At 36.5% G+C, this 18,659-nt stretch overlaps 3 protein-coding genes and 1 pseudogene across 3 annotated transcripts; 2 read left to right on the top strand and 2 right to left on the bottom strand.

Moving 5' to 3' along the window:
• Positions 1 to 5,891: 5,891 nt before the first annotated feature.
• LOC104770421 (SNF2 domain-containing protein CLASSY 2-like) lies at positions 5,892 to 10,956 on the top strand. The gene is made up of 6 exons (XM_010494845.3): positions 5,892 to 6,041; positions 6,574 to 6,631; positions 6,727 to 6,959; positions 7,048 to 8,457; positions 8,551 to 8,688; positions 8,769 to 10,956. The coding sequence occupies exons 2-6, from the start codon at positions 6,583 to 6,585 to the stop codon at positions 10,698 to 10,700; spliced, it is 3,762 nt and encodes a 1,253-aa protein (XP_010493147.1). The 5' UTR covers positions 5,892 to 6,041; positions 6,574 to 6,582; the 3' UTR covers positions 10,701 to 10,956.
• A 65-nt stretch (positions 10,957 to 11,021) lies between these two features.
• LOC104770420 (monogalactosyldiacylglycerol synthase 2, chloroplastic-like) lies at positions 11,022 to 13,251 on the bottom strand. The gene is made up of 6 exons (XM_087503461.1): positions 12,738 to 13,251; positions 12,309 to 12,643; positions 11,855 to 12,221; positions 11,704 to 11,766; positions 11,510 to 11,584; positions 11,022 to 11,421 (listed from the first exon to the last, which is right to left on the bottom strand). Exons 1-6 carry the CDS (start codon positions 13,053 to 13,055, stop codon positions 11,161 to 11,163), a joined length of 1,419 nt encoding a protein of 472 aa, XP_087359587.1. The 5' UTR covers positions 13,056 to 13,251; the 3' UTR covers positions 11,022 to 11,160.
• A 744-nt stretch (positions 13,252 to 13,995) lies between these two features.
• On the top strand, positions 13,996 to 15,168 carry LOC104772398 (putative glucan endo-1,3-beta-glucosidase BG4 pseudogene; annotated as a pseudogene).
• Positions 15,169 to 15,546: 378 nt separating this feature from the next.
• Positions 15,547 to 17,141, bottom strand: LOC104770419 (codeine O-demethylase-like). The gene is made up of 4 exons (XM_010494843.3): positions 16,790 to 17,141; positions 16,452 to 16,699; positions 16,060 to 16,387; positions 15,547 to 15,918 (listed from the first exon to the last, which is right to left on the bottom strand). The coding sequence occupies exons 1-4, from the start codon at positions 17,021 to 17,023 to the stop codon at positions 15,682 to 15,684; spliced, it is 1,047 nt and encodes a 348-aa protein (XP_010493145.1). The 5' UTR covers positions 17,024 to 17,141; the 3' UTR covers positions 15,547 to 15,681.
• Positions 17,142 to 18,659: the final 1,518 nt, after the last annotated feature.

Raw genomic sequence — 18,659 nt, 5'->3', positions numbered from 1 at the left:
CGCTCACTTTTACTTGAGGGGTAAGGCAACGGTTAGAAATACCACAAAGTTTTCTAATTGTTTGGGTGCTACGGATCCAAATAGTAAATATATATACTTTTTCATGTAGTTTGATTGATGTAAACTCACAAAATAATTTATCAGTATTATCATAGATTAATGGTTTTGGAAAGAAAGTAGTTCTAAACAAAATAAAATGTTCCACTTTTTCACCTTTTTCCTTAAAATTTTTATATTTGTTTCAGTAAAAAAACAAGGTCGCATTCCCATTTTATGCTTAATTTAATAGGAAAAACAAATGAAAATAATTAGCATAAGCTGTTCTAAGATGATTTTCTTTTGTTTCTACACTAATCAGTACCTAAATGTTCAGAGCCTAAATGCCAAAATTTTACATATAAATAATATTTAGAGATAAATCACTATAGGCATTGTAAAACAAATTATTTTGTAACTTTATAGGGAATTTATCCCAAAATAATAAAAAAAAAAACAAAATCTTTGTAAAAGGTAAGACTTTTGGTTTGATAAGTTGTGTAATCTAAATATTTTCTTTTAGTTATTATAGCTGACCAAAAGAGAATGTAAATGTGTATAATATTTTCTATTAAATATTATTTTCTAAAAGAAATTATAATAACATATATAATTAAAAAATATTTCCTTTTAAAATATTTGTAATTAAATTTAGTTTTTAGGGTAAATTTTTGTGGGTTTTAGATATCAGGATATTATAGATTGGTAAGAGCATCTGCATTGATTAAAAATGAATCTCCAAAAAGTAAAATAATATTATTTAATTTAAAAAAAGCAATTGGGACTACTTACAACAAGACACCTAAGGGCATCTCCAAGAGAAACTTCAAAAATGAAGTATGGAAACTTCAAAAATGAAGTATGAGACTTCTTTCCTCCAAGAGTATACTTCATATATGAAGTTTTTAAAATAAGTATTTTGCACTATAGTCCTTATATTATTCATAGTTACTTTAAAATCATAAAACTTTTATAAATAACTCTAAAACATACATTAAAATGTTACACACAATATTAATTTATAAAATATCAAATTTAGGTGATTATTAGTATTGTTCTAGTATTTTAATTTGTGTCATATTTATGTGTTCATGTAATTTTATTTCATTGTATTACTTTATTTTGTATTAATTATGTTTAGTATCATATTTTGTTGTGTAATATTTGTTGTAATATATGTAATTTTTATGAAATTTTAATATTTTAATTTTTATTAAATATATGTAACAATTAAATTTATAAGGATATATGTGAAATACTTTGAAGTGATAAAATTTTAGGACTAAAATGATAAAAAAAACATAATTTTTTAGGATTAAAATGATTAAAAATATAATTTTTGAGATTATTTATGAGATACACAAATCTAGGGATTGAAATGCAAAAAGAAAAGATGAAACTTCAAATTTGGAGTTTTGAACAGTGATACTTCAAATATAGAGTGTCACTGTTCAAAACTTCAAATTATGAAGTATTGAAGTATCTCTTGGAGTACATAAAACTTCAAATTTGAGGGGATAGAGTATCTCTTGGAGATGCCCTAAGTAGCATACCACGTAAGAACAAGAGCTTCTCATTAGCATAGCATCGTTTCTCAAACCAGAAACTCTGTTTTCTCTCTTTCATACATTTTCTTTATTTTTTAATTTTTTATTCTTCAGAAACCCTCTAAGAAACCACCAATAAACGTGGTCTATGTGTACTGTAGGAGAGTTTTGATCCATCAAATCTCAAGTCAATTCTATTATTTTGTATTAACCAATGTTTAAGAAAATGGTCTAAGAGGCCGTCTAGGCGCTGTCTAGGCGCTAGGCGCTTAGCAGACACCTAGATGACCGTCTGAACCGCTTAAGATTACATAAATTTTATTTTAATATTTATTTTTGACTTTTAACTATATATATTGAAGTTATTAAGTTTTATATATGTATATGTAATTATAAATATTTATATGTTGTTAATGTAACTTAAATAAATGTATTTTCTAACTTTTGTTTATGATTAATTATTATTCTATTTTTATAACATATATTTTTACATAATTATATATATATATATAATGTTTTATGTTGTTAACGCCTAAACCGCCTAAAAACCATCAAGCCCCCGATTAGACGTTCTAGGCACTAGGCTAGGCGTTGTGTTTCCACCTATATACCGCCTAACGCTTTCTTGAACACTAGTTTTAACTTAAACGATAAACCAACTGAGCGTGAAATAACTCAAATTTAGACTCGCTGATCTGAGTGAGAAGAGAAATGAGTGGCACTTACCCCTCAAATATTTTATACAAAATTAGGATTTAAACTCTTTGAAAAAAATAAACAAAGATAAATAAATAGTGACAAAAATCCCGATGATATATTATGTTCAGATAAATAAACAGAGAAAAAACAACGACGATATATATATAATACTCCCTCCGTTTCAAAATATAGGATATTTTAACTAAAGCACGTAGATTAAGAAGTCTTTACTTTTAACAAGTTAAACTAATCAGAAACAATACTGCATAATATAAAATACTAAATTAATCTAAAAGTTACATAGAAAGTTGAAAACATCATATATTATGAAACAAAAACCCTTTCTAAAACATCTTATATTTTGAAACGGAGGGAGTATAAAATTGCTTCAGATATATTTGAATCTGTGATATTTTTCATCAAACTTTTAGAATCCAAGAACTTATACTATAAAAAATAAAAATTTTGATTTGTAACAAAAACATTGTGTTTTTGTAAATAAGGTGATTGTAATACCTCGATTTCTTCTTCATAGATGACAACTCTGCACTCCTTAGATCTAGTTTCTCTTGCCCTTCACAATTTTTTGCTGTAGATTACTACTTCTAGTTTCTCTTGCCCTTCACTCAGACTCAGCTGTCAAAGACTTACCACCAAATCTTCGTCAAAGATTTACCACCAAATCTTCGTCAAAGATTTACTACCATATCTTTGAAGTGGATCTCTTGCCTTTCTAGTTTTGGAAAATATATCCTACTTAGTAGATAAAATTATAATAAATCACAACCGTCCGTTAGTTAAAAAGTTGTAAATACGTGAATATACCAGATTACCCTCTCTTGAAACTCCTCTCCGCTTTTTTGGTTCGTTTGCTGATAGTCCAATTGTAGATTTACTACTTTTTATTGAACAAATTACTCAAATGTTATACAAAAGTAAGAATATTGCTCGTATATTATACTTTTTTTTTTGACAACAAAGAACAAGATTAGCTCAGATAAGCCAATTTGTTGGAATATTATTTACAAAGATAGCTAGATGCGGTAATGTGCGAAGGCGTCGCGCAAGATTGTCCGCTTTACCATTCTGAGAGCGAGGGACGTAGACCAAAGAGAAAGAAGCGAACTCCTCCTTATCCGTCTGTATGTCCTCCAAATAAGGCAGAAAGGCTGGCCACTCGGAAGGCGAAGAAACCATCTTCACTAAGTCGGAGCAGTCGGTGAGAAAAACAACAGATTGATTGTCCGCTCCAATCATACAACGCATAGCCCAAACAAGGGCCTCGATCTCGGCATGAAGAGGAGAAAGGCTACGACAATGATTGGGCTCGTATATTATACATTTTCTAAAAATTACTCATATATTTAGTGTTTTTGGTGTTACTACAATTAACATCCTTGGTTAATTTTACATTTTTAATTCCAGAAATATTAAAAAAAAAATACACATCAGCAAACAATTCCACGTCATTATTGACATTGAACGTCTGATTTTTATTACTTAATGACTGAGTTATAATACTTAAGGAAAAACGAAAGGTCTCGTAGATTCATATGACGGCTGAGTTATATAATGCTTGGTGGCTGACTTATAACAAGAAATAAACTGAAAGTGAACGTCTGATTTATATTACTTCACGGCTGAGTTATAATACTTAAGACAAATTGAAATGTCTCGTAGATTCATATGACGGCTGAGTTATAATGCTTTGTGGCTGACTTATAACAAGAAATAAAAGTAAACAACTGAATTTTATTACTTGACGATTGAGTTATAATACTTAAGGAAAAACAAAATGTCTCTTAGATTCATATGACGGCTGAGTTATAATGCTTGGTGACTGACTTATAACAAGAAATAAACTTAAAGTAAACGGCTGATTTATATACTTCAAGGCTGAGTTATAATATTTAAGGGAAAACAAAAGTTCTCATAGATTTATATGACGGCTGAGTTATAATGCTTTCTGGCTGACTTATTAGCTGTTTCATCTTTCCTCTCGATCCGTCCTTACCACTAATTTTGGTAGACTTTTTTGCCGAAAACTCCACACAGAAACGTAGCTGATCGATTTTCCATATTCCCAAAAAACATTGCAACGCTCGTTCATTGGAGACATAAACTGATGGAGTATCATGCGACATATGTTTCAGTGTCTTGTTCGAGAACATGTAGCTCAACTTTAGCTGATGGCTTAACGCGTTCAATCCGTAGTCATCGAGAACAAGCTTCACAAGCTTGTCTTGCGTTGTTTCCGCATCTATCTGCACAACTCTACACCCTCTATTGTCGGTGTTAAATACATATTTGTGTTTCTTTACCCAATTACCGGAAACAACAATTACCGGAACTGGATCCATGAAAAAAATAAAGAAGAATAAGGAAAAATAAGAAGTGAAGAACAAGGTGAAGAACAATGTAAAAAACATGTAAACCCTTCACTTTTGAACCAGGTGAAGAACAAGAGTCGAAAAAAAGATGTTTCGTATTTTCTTAGAAGATGATGACATGGAATGATGACATGGATGATGTGTCTGAAGCGGCAAGTCAGCCACCAAACGAACATGTAAACCAGCCTAATTAAATCAACCATCACACAAAATTATAATTCAGCCGCAACATGAATACTATTACAGTAAATTAAAACTAAAAAACGGCTGTCAAACTCAGCCGCTTAATGTCATAACTCAACTGAAAATCTGTAACTCAGCCGTATCGTTTAATAAGTCGGCTGTAACTAAATGATATTCTAGTAATTAATCTTTTGCTACTAAGTCAGCCGTAAAATGACCGAGTTTTTTGATAAGTTAACCTGTGACGGCTGAGTTATAATATTTAACCATAACTCAACCGTAATGACATCTCATAAATCAACTGTTGTTCATAACTCAGCCAGCTGGAGAAAGTTAATTCAGCTGTGTCGAAGTATTAACTCAGCCAAATTTTTGACAACTCAACCATCGAGTAAAAACTCAGCCATAGTTACGGTTGAGTTATGCTCGTAACTCAGCCATTTTCTCATAACTCAGCCATATTTTATTAAGTCAGCCGTAACTACAGGCTGAGTTATGTTTGTAAGTCAGCCATTTTCTCATAACTCAGCCATTTTCCATAAATCAGCTGCAACATATTGTAATTCAGCCGTCATTACCGCTGTAACGCTTTACGGCTGAGTTATTTAATACACGTCAACGATTTCTGACGTGCCGTCTGACATATCAATGACATTCTTTGTAATTACATTTTTTCTGTAACATAAAATAAAGGCACGTTGGATATAAAAAAAAATACCCAAAATAAGATAATAACTAAAATGTATAATATTTGAGTAAATATATATATATTTTTTAATCTCTTTATTGCTCACTTTTTTTTTTTTACTCATTCACTTTTTCAGAGCGGCTTAGGGTTAGTTTAAAAAGTTATAACGCTGTTTAATTTTTGAAAAATGAACTTTAACTTTTTTTTTTTTTCGTCTGAATAAATCATTATAAACCAAACCAAAGTTATTTTACAAGGCATTCAAACCAGCAAATTAGATCTACCAAATATTGCACTCATTACACAGTGTTGGCACAATATATAATGTAAAATTAAGATCTTCACAGTGGCCAAGATTTTGATATAACTAGTAGTGTGTTGTATTGAGCTCTCCGTCCTTTTTTTCCTCTACATATTTTTTACCCTTGAATCATGGAACAGTAAATTATCTCTCTTGGTCTCTCCATTTTCACTGCACAATCTGGTTTTGTTTCCAAGGTCCACTCACTAACTCTCTTCTCCGATCATCTTTTCTTGACTTCAATCTGAGTCTCTTGTTGCTGCTTGGGCTTTAAGGTTCTGCTGTCTAGATCATGATCGTTTGCTTCCAAAATCATCACCTTCACTGTTTTTGTTTCTTGAAATATCTGGGTTAATTTTGTTGATCATAGGGGAATTGTTACTTTTTTTTTTTTAATTTATTTATTTTTACCTTTTTAATTGCAGTGATAACGATGCTTTACAGAGTTGTCATATTTACAGAGTTGCTTGTGTGCATTTGAGATTAGACTTCGTTCTTAGTGATTTGGAAAGATAGAGGCATCATTATAAATTTATTATAACCAAATTTTTATTACATGCACAGCTGCACTTAGCCTTTTCCCTTAATCAACTAAGCATGAGCTCAAATGAGCAGAGCACTCTGTTCTGTCCTTTTCTGCTGATCTTTGAGTTACTATTGCTATGAAAAATATGCATCTGACTTTTGGGTTTTGGTTTTACTTGTGTGGTTGGTTGACTGATCCAAAAGATTATAAAGATGAAGAAAAGACGTTTCTATGGTTTGAAGCATCCCTTTGATCCATGCCGTAAGTGTCGTTTAATTTTCCCTCTTATAAAAGTTTCTTACTTTGAATATTGGAGAACAATGTTTTTGACTTAATATATCGGTTTTTACTCGTAGCTTTCGAGTTCTTCTGCTCGGGTACATGGAATGCTGTGGAATACATAAGAATCGAAGATGGAAAGATGGCAATACGTCTGTTAGAGAATGGTTATGTGTTGGAAGATATCCGTCCGTTCCAAAGGCTTCGTCTCAGATCAAGAAAGGCGACATTGACCGACTGTATCTGTTTACTTAGGCCTGACATCGATGTTTGTGTTCTCTATCCTCTCCATGAGGATGACTTTGAACCGGTATATATGTAACTCCAATTGCTTGAATTCTCTTTTTCTTGCATCTTCAAACTCTTAAAACTACTCTGCATTTCTGTTTCTTGCATAGGTTTGGGTTGATGCGAGGATAGTTTCTATAGAGAGGAAGCCTCATGATCAGTCTAAATGCTCTTGCAAGATTAATATTAGAATTTACATAGACCAAGGCTGCATTGCTTCTGATAAACAAAGAATCAATAAAGATTCTGTTCTCATCAGTCTAAACCAAATCTCTATTCTCCAGAAGTTTTACAAGGAACAAAGTACTGATCAGTTCTACAGGTGGAAGTTCTCTGAGGACTGCACTTCGTTGACAAGAACAAGACTGTCATTGGGAAAGTTCTTACCGGATCTTTCTTGGTTGGCTGTTACTTCAATTACAAAAAGCATTGTGTTTCACATAAGGACAGTGCAAACCAAGATTGTGTATCAGATTATAACAGATGAAGGCTCTAGCAGTTCTATGAGTTTGATGAATATTACTGTTGAAGACGGTGTCCCGTTGTCAAAAGTGGTTCAGTTTAATCCGGCTGATATAGTTAATGATTCTCAAGATCCTGAAACAAAGCAAGAAACTGATTGTGATCCTGAAGAAGAAGAGGTAGTGGAACTGCGTCGGTCCAAGAGAAGGAAAGTGAGACCTGATAGATATACCGGATGTGATTCTCAGCCAGATATAAATGACGGTTGGGTGCGTATGATGCCATACCGGTCTGATAAATTGGCTGTTGTTAATGTGGAGAGTGAGGACGAAGAAGATGGTTATACTAATGATGAGTTGTATGTACCATTGTCATGTTTGTTCAAGAAAAAAATAACTAATTTTCAAGAAGATATACCAAATATTCGAAGAGACCAGACTGTTTTGGTGAAGAGGAGGAAAGGAAATGGACTTAGTCGAAAAGAACGGACATCCGAGATTTCTGTTATTCCTTTCACTCCTGTATTTGAGGCTATACCATTGGAACGGTTTGGTCTTAATGCTAATTTGTTGGGTGGGGGTGGCAGTTTCTCAAGAAGCCATTACTTTGATGAGATTGATAAGTACCGAAGTAAAGTTGTGAAGTACGGGAAGAAAATGACGGAAATAGAAGAGATGATGGAAGCTGATCTCTGTTGGAAAGGTCCTAACCATGTGAAGTCTGTTCAAAAACGAATATCCCGACCATCGCGGTCAGTTGTTCCAAAAACTGAGGAACAACGGGTCTTTAAGAAAGTAACATTGAGTGCAGGTGCATATAATAAGCTGATAGATACATACATGAACAACATTGAGGTAACAATTGCAGCCAAGGACGAGCCCACCAGTGTTGTTGAACAGTGGGAGGAGTTAAAGAAGACAAATTTCGTATCTAAATTGCACAGGGATATGGAACAGACCTCTAATGAGGATGATGAGGGAGAGACTTCAGAGAACGAAATGTTATGGAGAGAAATGGAACTCTGCTTAGCTTCTTCTTACATTCTTGATGACAACGAGGTATAATTATCTTTGAAACATCCCATATTCTAAAACTTTATATGCAAGCATGCGCCCGCTAATTTTATTGTTGTGGTGTATCAAAATCTCTAGGCAAGAGTGGGCAACGAGGCTTTTGAAAAGGCGAGAATTGGTTGTGAGCACGAATATAGGCTGGACGAAGAAATCGGGATGTGTTGTAGGTTATGTGGTCATGTAGGAACTGAGATAAAACATGTTTCTGCACCATTTGTAAGTGAAACTCACAACTTACAAATATATAATTTTACTTTGCTCTTAAATGATTGTATTCCATGGTTTGGTTTGGATAGGCGGAACATAAGAAATGGACCATAGAGACTAAGCAGATCGAAGAGCATGACCTAAAGACTAAATTAGGCCACAAAGAAGCTGAGAGAAAAGATTTCACTATGTCAAGTGATTCTTTGGGATTGCTTGCGGCTGAAGAAAGTGACAATGTTTGGGCATTAATACCTCAGCTTAAGAGAAAACTACATATGCATCAGCAACGAGCTTTCGAGTTTCTCTGGAGAAATATAGCAGGATATGTGGAACCAGCACTTATGGATCCCACTTCAGATAAGATAGGTGGTTGTGTGATCTCTCATACACCAGGAGCTGGTAAAACTTTCTTAATCATTGCTTTCCTCACAAGCTACTTAAAGCTATTCCCCGGGAAAAGACCTTTGGTTCTTGCTCCTAAAACAACTCTCTACACTTGGTACAAGGAGTTCATCAAATGGGAGATCCCAGTTCCGGTTCATTTGATCCATGGTCGACGAACCTACTCTACCTTCAAACATAACAGCACAGTTCAGTTCAATGGAGTTCCGAAACCAAGCAAAGATGTTATGCATGTTCTTGATTGCTTAGAAAAAATACAGAAATGGCACGCGCATCCAAGCGTTCTTGTAATGGGTTACACCTCGTTTCTGACTCTAATGAGGGAAGACTCAAAGTTTGCTCATCGGAAATACATGGCTAAAGTTCTAAGAGAGAGCCCAGGGCTTCTTGTTCTTGATGAAGGACATAACCCAAGGAGTACCAAGTCAAGACTACGTAAGGGCTTGATGAAAGTTGGTACTGACTTAAGAATACTTCTTTCAGGTACTTTGTTTCAGAACAACTTCTGTGAGTACTTCAACACACTGTGTTTGGCTAGACCAAAGTTTATTCATGAGGTTCTGATGGAGTTAGATCAGAAATATAAGACCAGGCAAGGTGTGAAGAAGGCGCCTCACTTACTGGAGAACAGAGCACGTAAACTCTTCATCGATATAATCGCCAAGAAGATTGATGCGAGCGTGGGAGATGAACGCCTTCAAGGTCTCAATATGTTGAAGAATATGACTAATAGTTTCATTGATAATTATGAAGGGAGTGGATGTGGGAGTGGTGATGCTCTTCCCGGTCTACAGATCTATACTTTGTTGATGAACTCGACGGATGTACAGCATAAGATACTCGCAAAACTTCAGGATGTAATAGATAGTTATTACGGGTATCCACTCGAGGTCGAGCTTCAGACCACATTGGCAGCTATACACCCTTGGTTGGTCACGACCTCAAACTGCTGCACAAAATTCTTCAACCCACAAGAACTTGTTGAGATCGAAAAAGTCAAGCACGACGCAAAGAAAGGATCTAAAGTCATGTTTGTGCTAAACCTTGTCTACCGAGTGGTCAAGAGGGAGAAGATCTTGATCTTTTGCCACAACATAGCACCAATACGTCTGTTCATCGAACTGTTTGAGAACGTTTTCAGGTGGCAAAGAGGCAGAGAGATCTTGACCTTAACCGGCGACCTAGAGCTGTTCGAGAGAGGTAGAGTAATAGACAAATTTGAAGAACTGGGAAACCCATCCCGAGTCCTACTGGCTTCGATCACAGCTTGCGCAGAAGGGATTAGTCTAACCGCTGCTTCACGGGTGATAATGCTTGACTCGGAATGGAACCCTTCAAAGACAAAGCAAGCGATAGCTCGTGCATTCAGACCGGGACAGCAGAAAGTTGTTTATGTTTATCAGCTCTTGTCCAGAGGAACATTGGAGGAAGACAAGTACAGGAGAACGACATGGAAAGAGTGGGTTTCAAGTATGATATTCAGCGAGGAGTTTGTTGAGGATCCGTCTCTATGGCAAGCTGAGAAGATTGAAGATGATGTTCTTAGAGAGATCGTTGGAGAAGATAGAGTCAAATCTTTCCATATGATCATGAAGAATGAGAAGGCTTCAACAGGGTGATGGTTTGTATAAAAAAGAATACTAACTAATAAAGAGCCTGCAGTTTTCTGCAAACAGAAACAAAAAGGTTAGTTCTCTGTTTTTACCATGGCTTTGAATATCCCAAGTCCCTAGAGCTCATGTGTGTCATATATACTAATATGTATAAGTAAATTATGTGAAAATGTATCATATACTTATGTAGAAGCCTGTCTTAAGTATTGTGAAATAGTGACAAAATCAATAACAATGTGAAATAATATAAGCAGTTATCCTATATGAACAAGTATATAGGCACATATCTCTCGTTAAATCTTAATTTTTTTTGTAATAGGCTAACAATGTTGCAAAGAGATCATGAACCTTTTCATTACATACAACTTTAATTAACAACAAAATTATACAAAAAAAAATGGAAAAAATAAAAGAACAGAGAAGGAGCTAATAAGGGAGACATGTTAATATAAGACAATGTGAGACATCAAACTAAACTGGCAAAGGAAGAGGTAAGAGTGTAAGATACATTAGCAAGAGGACCTCGTTTCTCCGAGAGCTCGTTAATGTCTTTGACAATGTCGAAGACTGCCTCAGGCTGAGCTAGTTTACGTGCGTTGCTTGAAGTTTGTTCCAGCTCATCTGTCTTTGTGCTAAACCATTCCCCAACGATTCTAGCTGTCTCTTTAGGACTTCTTGTGAACACTCCTGCACCATTCTCCACTACGTATGGCACATTCCCTTTTTCCTGTTTGATTTCAAAGCTAATTGATTTGAGAATTTATACATATATGAGCTGGTTACATTAAAATAAAAGGTCTCAACTCTCAACCGACCTGTCCAGGAATGTAATCGTTGAGGATGATTGGAAGTGATCGAATCAGCGATTCAGCAATTGTTCCCGGTCCAGCCTGCAAGATTCGTACAATATTTAGCTTATGAACATTTTGGTGAATAGAGGTAGGCATAGAAACAGAAACACCGGTTAATGGTGATTAAAACAAGAGTGGGATTGTTCTGTTCCTCTTACTTTTGTGATGATGCAGTCACAAGCTCCCATCCATTTTTCCATTTGAGTCTCGAATCCTCGAACCTATAATGTAAATATGAATTATATCTCCGAGTCTTGAAACCTATGAACCTCTAATAATGCCTAAGAAGTTTGCTTTAATCATATATACCTTAACAGGAATGTTCCATTCAATGGCTTCTAACGAAGATGCCAATTTCTTGTTACGTCCACATATAACAACCATTTGCCCGATGGGCTTCTTGTTCTCTTTATCATACAACGACTCCGCAAGAGCTTTGGCTGTTTCTTTCACAGGACCCATACCTTCCCCTCCTCCCATCAGTAGAACCGCATGAAGATCTTGATCCATCTCAAGCTCCTTTCTTAGATCATCCTTCACCAGAACTGCTCGTGCAAAAGATGGCCTCACAGGTAAACCAAAAACACGTACTTGAGACTCATCAAGCCCATCAAACAACGCCCTTTTCGCCACTTTTTGAGACGGGCAATAGCACCTATTCACCCCTGGATGAAACCTAAACCACACAGAAGATAAAAATCAAATCTTTGCAGCGACCATCTTCTCTCAAAGACTAAAAGCAGAGCTAATTATAAATATATACCAAGTAGGATGACAAGTGTTGAGATCAGTAATAACGGTGACAAAGAGGACTCTTTTCTGTAGCTCTTGCCATTTAAGAACCCACAAAGGGATATGTTGCATCAGAGGATGAACACTAATGATAATCTCCGGCTTGTACTCCATCAAACCAGCTTCTACTTCCTTGGCGTAATAGGCAGCAATGGCTGCAAGGTAACAAGAGTGGATCCATTTCGGAGATGTGCCGTGAAAAGCAACTTTCCAAAGCTGAACATGCTTCACCATGAACTTATATGATCTCTCCATATCATTCAATGGCCACCCTGTGTATTCCTTCCACACATCTTTCACAATTACCTATTATTCAAAACCACTCACCAAAAATCAAAAAGACCATTCCTTTTCTTGTTGAACAAACTATACAATATGGTCAGCATTGTTCTTTCTTTACCCTGTATTTATCTCCGAACTCGATCTTGAAAGCGTCACGGATAGCTTCAGCGGAGGCACGGTGACCGCCACCAGTGTCGCTCATGAGGATCAAGACGTTCTTCGTCCTCTGAGCACCGATCTCGACAAGCTCCATTGCTGATTCATCCTCGTCGCTGTAACAAAGATCATTGTCGTTTTCGTCGTAGCTTTTGCTACGGTGGATGTGATGATGGGTATGACGTTGAGTCGTCGTTTGGCCGCCTGCTACGGCGGATTTGGAAGTACCGTAGAGTCGTTCGAGCACTTTCTCTGCAAGGGACATGACCGTCGTGGCCATTTGAACAGAGGAGGAGGAGAAAGAGAAGAGATGAGTCTCTGAGAGAGCTGTTTAGGAGACACACAAAAACGGAGACTTTCCCGGAAAGAGAGAGAGAGAGAGAGAGAGGGTTTAGGGAGAAATGTTGTAAGAGAGGAACATGGAAGAGGAGAGAAACAGAGAAGAGTGGTTGTTTGTACTTTGAATGATTGATGACATTACAGCCGTCAGAATCGCCTTCTTTTTTTGGATTGTTCGATTTGCAAAAAGATTCGAATATCCCCCGAAATCGTCGATTTTTTTCACTTTTTTCCTTTTTTTTGGCCGTTCATATTTATGTTTTCAATTCCTGCAAAACCCCTAAAATAAACCTAAATATTTGACAAACGAATAAAATAGACAATTAATTATGCAAAATAATCTAGACATTATTTTGTAAAATGAAAAACACCAAATTCCTCAAAGAAAATAAAAAATGATAATTAATAAATAATGGCATGAGAAGAAATAATATTTAGCTAAATAATGGAAATATTTAAAATTTTAGTGACATTAATAAATCAGGGAATTTATCACAATATATACATTTATATTTGTCTACACACGTTACGGAAAAGAACCAGAATAATTATTGGGCTATAAGATATATGTTAAAAATACATTAGTGTTTCTCTAATCAAAGGAAAAGGAAACCTTATTAATTAAGAATAGGAAAATACTCTTATACTGTATATCAATATAAATATACTTGTAACAATGTAAAAAAAGAAACCAAACAAACCTTTTGTGAAATCTCTCATCAAATTCGCCTCCTTCGTCTTCATTGTTCATACAAAGTAAGATCCTGTTTTGATATCTCTATATACATAATAAAATCCATACGAAAACTGTTTATGTTCTATCGATACATAATATGATCTAATATTAACTCTATCTAGCTCTTCTGATTTTGCAGGCACCGAGTTTCATCATGGACGGCTGTAACAAAATACTCGTCTTCTTTTTGGTCGCGCTTATGGCAGTTCTGATCAACAACTACTACTACAAGAAAGAAGACAATTCCCCCGTAATCGTGGTAGAAAAAAACGTCGGCTTAAACTATGGCCTCCTCGGAAACAACCTCCCATCTCCCCCCAAAGTTATAAGCTTTTACAAGTCATTAGGGATTACCAAAATACGAATCTTCGACCCCAACACTGAGGTTCTTAATGCCTTACGTGGCAACCGTGATATTCAAGTCATCGTAGGTGTTAAGGATCACTATCTCGCTGCTCTTGCCGAGAGCGAAGAAGCTGTTAAGAACTGGTTCTCGACCAACATCGAGCCTTACTTAGCCGACGTAAACATCACGGTCCTCACCGTCGGTAACGAAGTCATCCCCGGTCCAATCGGTCCTCACGTGCTTCCCGTCGTGCAGTCTCTCACCAGCCTTGTCAAGTCGAGGAACCTACCGATCTTGATAAGCACCGTAGTGGCGATGTCTAACCTCGAGCAATCTTACCCACCTTCGGCTGGATCGTTCTCTCCCCAAGCTCGTGAGCAACTAGTTCCTGTACTCAAGTTCTTGTCTCAAACCAACACGCCTATCTTCGTCAACATCTACCCTTACTTCGCTTACGTGTCCGATCCCATCCACATCAGTCTCGATTACGCCATCTTCAACAATAAACATGTCGCTTTCCAGGACGGGCAAATGAAGTATACAAACCTGTTTGATGCCATCTTCGACGCTTTCGTGTCCGCAATGGAGAAGGAGGGAGTGATGGATTTACCAATGGTGGTGTCCGAGACCGGATGGCCTTCCCACGGTAACGGGGAGATGACAACGCGTTACATTGCCTCTACATACAACAGAAACTTTGTCAAACATATTGAAAGTGGGGCAGGGACGCCCAAGAGGCCAAACAGAAGCATTGAAGGGTATTTATTCGCAACCTTTAACGAGAATCAGAAACCAGCTGGGACTGAACAGAACTTTGGGTTGTACTATCCTACTAATATGAAGCCTGTCTACAAGATGTTTTGATTTTTTAGATTCTTCTTGATTCTTAGAATTTCATTAAGTTTTAACGCTCTATTTGTTTGTAATAGAGTGTGACAATAATAATAAGTCTATTCTATAGGATTTTGTTTTTCTTTTGATAATGAGATCTTAATGTTTTTTGCAAAAATAAACTTCGGACCTTTGGGATCATTGATATTCGTAACGCAACACAATGCAGCCTCACAAATAGTTAAGTGTTTTTATCTGTGAACCAAAAAGAATCTTGAAAAGTATTTTCAGATTAATGCAGCTTCGATTTGTCTTCGACCATATTGATAAATGATAATAATTATAGTACAGCTCCACATGCTTCTTAGTCATCTCATAGACAAGTCAGGAGGATTTTCTCTGGTGTGCTCTTGTATGGTTTTCTTTCCAAGTTGGGTCTCAGAGTTCTCATGGGATGTAACTGGACCAATTAGTTTCTTTAGTGCTCTGTTTTAGTGTTAATGTGTTTTCAACTAGCAGTTGGGAAAGTCCACTTTAGACTCTCTCTTTATTGTTTTAGAATTGCAACAGAAACACAATGCAGCCTTGCATGTTGTAACAAACAATAGCAACAAATTCGATTATGAAACGAAAGAGACCATTTTGAAAGTATTTTCAGATCAATGCAGCTTCCATTGGTCTTCGACCCTGTTGATAATACTGGAAGTAGAGCTCCACGTACTTCTTAACTGTTTTATACAACCTTGGTCTTGCCTCAGACACAAGCCCTTCTACAGGCTGAATCTCTTTTTCTTCACCCGGTACACAAAACGTTGCCACAGATATCCTTTCCTTTTCGCTGTTAGTCACCACTCTATGAACCGGGCTCTTGTATATCCCATTGCTCATTATCTGAACACACACACAAGAGAGAGACAAAGAGAGAGAGAGAGAGAGAGAGAGAGAGAGAGAGAGAGAGAGAGAGATTATGTCAAAATTACACCAATCAATGTTTCAAAAATCATATGCATATATCTCTACATAATTGATTACCTCCATTTGATCTCCAATATTGATAAGAATTGTGTCATTAACTATAGGAGCTTTATACCACTTGCCATCTTTGAGGAACTGAAGCCCTTCCACATCTTTGTCCGGTAAGAGAAGAGTAAAAGCCGAGCCATCAGCATGCGGTTTAACCCCAATAACCTTGTCTGGCCTCGGACATGGGGGATACATGTTGAATCTTGTATCCATCGTAGCACTTTCTCCATACATGTCTAGAAAGCTATTCTCTTCTAACTCCAACGATCTAGCCATGGCCTTAAAGAACTTCTCAACCACTACCCGTTGCTTCATTGTGTATTCATCTAAAGTTTCCCTGAAGATAAGATTGTCAAAACATTGACGAACTGTTAAAACAGTAAGGTATTACATGACTTTACCTGAATCCGATTGGGAGTTCAGGCCAGAACTTAAGTTTTCTCTGATCTTCAGGGTAAGTAGTGAGATACAAACGGTCAATCCAATCAAAAACTTGATCATCCCACAGAATCATGTCGTTCCCATATCCTTGCATACTACCAGTGTCTCTGGCGCACTTCTGTTTCTCTTCTGTCGGAAGCGCAAAGAACTCCTTGGTTAGCTTGTAAATATTGTCAAGAAACGCTTCTGTAATTCCATGATTCATCACCTATATGTATCCATAATAAATCAAACTTCATTATTTCACAAGAACTTCAATAAAATTTCATGACTCTGATATCATCAAGAAGAGTCAAACCTGAACAACTCCCCATGTAGAGAGTGCCGAGTGAAGCTTACTCAACTCTGCCCGACCGTCTTCAGAAGCAGAGAGGAGAAGACTGAGATCGATGGCTGGAATGTCCATCTCCGGAACCGGACCGTTAAGAGGTTGACTTTCATCGTCGCCGGTGGATGTCTGGAGATATCTATCCGGTATTCCTTCGTCGGCTGCAACCACTTCCTGGACAGTCTTGAACTTTGGCTTCTCCATTGTTGCTTGCTACTGAGTTTTTAGAGGATCTTAAGCGTTTTGGGACGAAAGAGCTTATTTAATAAGACCATCCATACACGATCTTGACTTTGTCGTTGGTTTGGCATTTTCTAAAGCCAAAAGCTTAAAGATAACACTATTTTAATATGCAAAAGAAGCAAGTTGCCTTTTGATAACGTTATATTTCGAACCTCGATGACTTGTTTTTACAACATACAAATGAATTAGTTAAAGTCTAAAAAATCAACCTTTGTAAAACAAGAAAACAAGTTAAAATTCAATCTACAAAAATTACATATAGAAAAAAATTGTAAATCATTTTTGTTTTGAAGCATATTCATGAGTAGAATTTTTTTTGGCTCCTACTGTTTCCTAAAATCTGTCACATGATGAAAAGTCAAGTGTAGTATTAAGAGAACTTGAAACAAGTAATAAAAGAGAATGGCTGATATCAAACAATTGTACATTTAGTGCTTTGGACATGTTTTGATGTGATTGAGTTTTTTTTTTTTTTGTTACAGATGAAAACAAAAGGGCGATTTAGGTGGATAACCAAATTCACTAAAAAAATGAAGAAAATAGCATGCTAATCATAGGAATTAGGTGAGTAACCAGAGGGGGCTGTGATTTTACCATTTTACACCCACATGTCGTGAACAAGAAAATGTGATGGCGGTGGAGTTCAATGACGTGTCCTAGTAGGCTTGTAGCTCTGTTTAGTGACCATGCATAAACCGTAAATTGTCTAATCAGTGTCATAACACAAAACTTATTAGCAAAGTAATTTGAATTTAAAACTATATCTTAGCTATGGTATAGAGTTTGTGGTGAATAAATAGAGTAGAGCCGTCGCTTTCTTTATCAGTTCGAACAGCTGTGTTGTGAATGGTATGAACGAGGAGAGTAGTAGGTTCGCAGTAAAGGAATTTATTCCAACCGAGAAGGTAAAAAGCTTTAATTTGTCTGGTTCATTAATTGTGTTGCTGATGCGGATCTTTCGAAAAGTGGTTCACTATGCCTATGTGTATTAAATATAGTTTCCATTTTCAACCGTACTATATAGCGGCAGCAAGTCTATAAGAACTCCTAAGTGTGGATATGTAGATTGGGATGAAAAGAGCGTGGTGTGTTTGATCCGTATGGTTTTAGATTAATATTGTATAGGACAGTAGTAGCAGGTCGTATACGGTCCTGTATATCACTGTTTTTTGATATCCTACTTACGCCTCTGTTTCCATGTGTGTTCGCAGATGAGTGTGAAAGACCAGGTGCGTGTGATTTTAGGCGAGTGGATAAAAGTCGATAGTTTCGTATGGAACTTTGAGCCAGAGACAGTCCCGGGGAACCATTACGTCCGGCTTAGAGATGGAATGACATACAAACAACTGGTGGCGAAGGTGAAGGAGAAGCTGGTGTTGCGTGCACATGAAGTTGTCATTAAGATGTCTTACCAATTTCCTGCGTGGTTTGAACTTGATGAGGGTAACGGATCCACCCCGCAATACATTACTGACGATGAAGAGGTTGCTGTATTCATAAGGATGCGGCGTTTTATAGAAGAAGTTGACCTATGCGTAAGTGTTGTTAACAAGAGTTGTCCTGAACAAGCTTCGCCCCCACCTCCGCGGAGACATTG

This window comes from Camelina sativa, chromosome 20, assembly GCF_030686135.1.
Source record: "Camelina sativa cultivar CO46 ecotype springtype chromosome 20, ASM3068613v1".
Lineage (NCBI taxonomy): Eukaryota > Viridiplantae > Streptophyta > Magnoliopsida > Brassicales > Brassicaceae > Camelina > Camelina sativa.
The sequence above is the reverse complement of the archived record's forward strand: the minus strand, read 5'-3'. Positions and strand labels throughout refer to the sequence as shown.